Source organism: Octopus bimaculoides, chromosome 24 (assembly GCF_046866305.1).
Source record: "Octopus bimaculoides isolate indiv1 chromosome 24, ASM4686630v1, whole genome shotgun sequence".
Classification (NCBI taxonomy): domain Eukaryota; kingdom Metazoa; phylum Mollusca; class Cephalopoda; order Octopoda; family Octopodidae; genus Octopus; species Octopus bimaculoides.
The window spans coordinates 26,679,260-26,681,553 of record NC_142951.1 but is presented as its reverse complement, the minus strand read 5'-3'; the positions used below and the strand labels follow the sequence as shown (position 1 = coordinate 26,681,553).

The window sequence follows — 2,294 nt, the reverse complement described above, 5'->3', positions numbered from 1 at the left end:
TATGCGTATATGTGTATGTGACTGCATGTGTGTATGCAAGTGTTTTGTACGAGCGTGTATACGCGTGTCTTTCTCTGTGAGTACACATAGTGTTTGTATTGTACGATGGTGGTGGTGGCGTGAGTGTAGTAATAGTAGTAGTAGTAGTAGCAGTAGTAGACGATGTGTAAATCATGCAAATCCCCTTGTTGCCTTTGTAGGTGAAGGTCACACAGACACTACAAGGTTACAACCAACCGCAGGAAATACGACGGCTGAAGAGGGGAGACTACTTTGGAGAGAAGGCTTTACTTAGGTGAGTAGAAATTTGTCGTCGCCACCGTCATCGTTCCGTTTGTGTAACTCCCAAGTCAGCTCTTAACAAAGCAGACCTAAGAGTCGTGATATTCTCAGGTTTATAACCGGTTGGCATCGTCACTTATGTTAATTAGTTCAGGTATACCATGACATCAGCTGTTGATACACCGTGTTATACACTCTGATACGGTTAGTGTTAGTGTTGCAGTGTAGGAATTTGGGGATGTTATTTCTGAGAGTATTATTTCTGATGTATATATATATATATATATATATATATATATATATATATATATATATATATATATATATATATATATATATATATATATATATATATATATATATATATATATATGTATATATATATATATATATATATATATATATATATATATATATATATATATATATATGTATATATATATATATATATATATATATATATATATATATATATATATATATATATATATATATATATATATATATATATATATATATATATGGTGGTTGTCTACTCCTTAAACAGAGTTTGACCACCTCCTGCACCTACACCTTAGCCCTTTCATGGCGTCTGATGTGGCTTTTTAAACCAGACAGTGTTTTGAAAAAACACCCACACAGATTGCACCTCTGATTTGCACTACCAATACCTGCAAGTAAGTTCTGCTCATTGTGGATCCTAACATGTCTTTTAAGACCCCCATTTGATTTGCAAACCCTCTGGCACACACCACATTCAAACGTGTGCACAGACATATAATCAGAATAGCTGGATGAGGTTTGTTTTCCATGGGTTCGCAGGTGAGATTTGAGGCCAGCCACTTAAAACATATCATACTGTACCGTGTATACAGTTTAATGTTTCTAGGATGAGAATCAAAGGATGAAAAGTAAAGAACTGATTTTATCTTACAGATACAGGCACAAATTAATATACTCGTAAAATAGAATTCGTTTAATCTCATATATAATTAATTCAATAATAGGATAAAATCTTTTACAAGTATTTTATCAAGAAGTTAGCGTGAAAAAACTCAACTCATAAGGGAAAAAAACCCCATCATTTTTTTATTCCCAAGAATATATTTATTTATTTATATTTATATAAGGGCATTGCTACAGAATAATGCCACACACTAGACTTGTGTGTGGCATTATTCTGTAGTAATGCCCTTATATATATATATATATATATATATATATATATATATAGATATATATATGGGTATTGCAAATTTTAGAGGTAATACTTAATGATTGTAAGCATTGTCATTGATTTTTCATCTCAACCCCTGGTAAGCTCTGATACAGGGGTCTCCAAAGTAGTCGATATCGACCCCTTGGTGTCGATGGGACTATTCAACGCGACGATAAATGCACACCTACAGAATCGTTTGCTCGCCGGGCGAAATGCTTAGCGGTATTTCGCCCGCCGCTACGTTCTGAGTTCAAATTCCGCCGAGGTCAACTTTGCCTTTCATCCTTTCGGGGGGGGGGGGGGGTCGATAAAATAAGTACCAGTTGCATACTGGAGTCGAGGTAATCGACTGGCCTCTCCCACCGCAAAATTTCAGGCCTTGTACCTATAGTAGAAGGGATTATTTATTTTATTTTCTTGTACATGCTTGGGGATTGATGAGGGGGTTAAGTATTCCATAAAGGGGTCGATCGTCTAAAAAGTTTGGAGACCTTTCCCTGCTCTGATAGTTCTGTAATCAAAATTGTTCCAAACATGACCATCTAGCCATTTATTCAGACATAACCTTTCTAAAACTAGACTCTACAATGTAGCCCTCTCGTAGGAAGGATATGAAGAGACGGAGATAGCAATTGGCTGTTATTTCTAGCAGGTTCCCCAAGCATAAAGATGTTTTCTCTGGCATCTTGTGTTCCTCGTTGTTAGAGTTGTTTCCTCCTTACTTAACGTGACACCCCCCCCCCCCCCCCCAAGCATTCACATTTATTATGGTGAACCAGAGAACAATTTACAA

At 35.8% G+C, this 2,294-nt stretch overlaps 1 protein-coding gene across 1 annotated transcript in view; it reads left to right on the top strand.

Annotated features, from left to right (window-relative positions):
* The window catches only part of LOC106867991 (cGMP-dependent protein kinase, isozyme 1), a 26,296-nt gene that overhangs the window by 6,607 nt on the left and 17,395 nt on the right, over positions 1–2,294 (top strand). Inside the window, exon 3 of the mRNA XM_089341553.1 lies at positions 201–295. Coding sequence (XP_089197679.1) covers positions 201–295 — 95 coding nt within the window. The remainder of the gene's footprint in view (positions 1–200; positions 296–2,294) is intronic.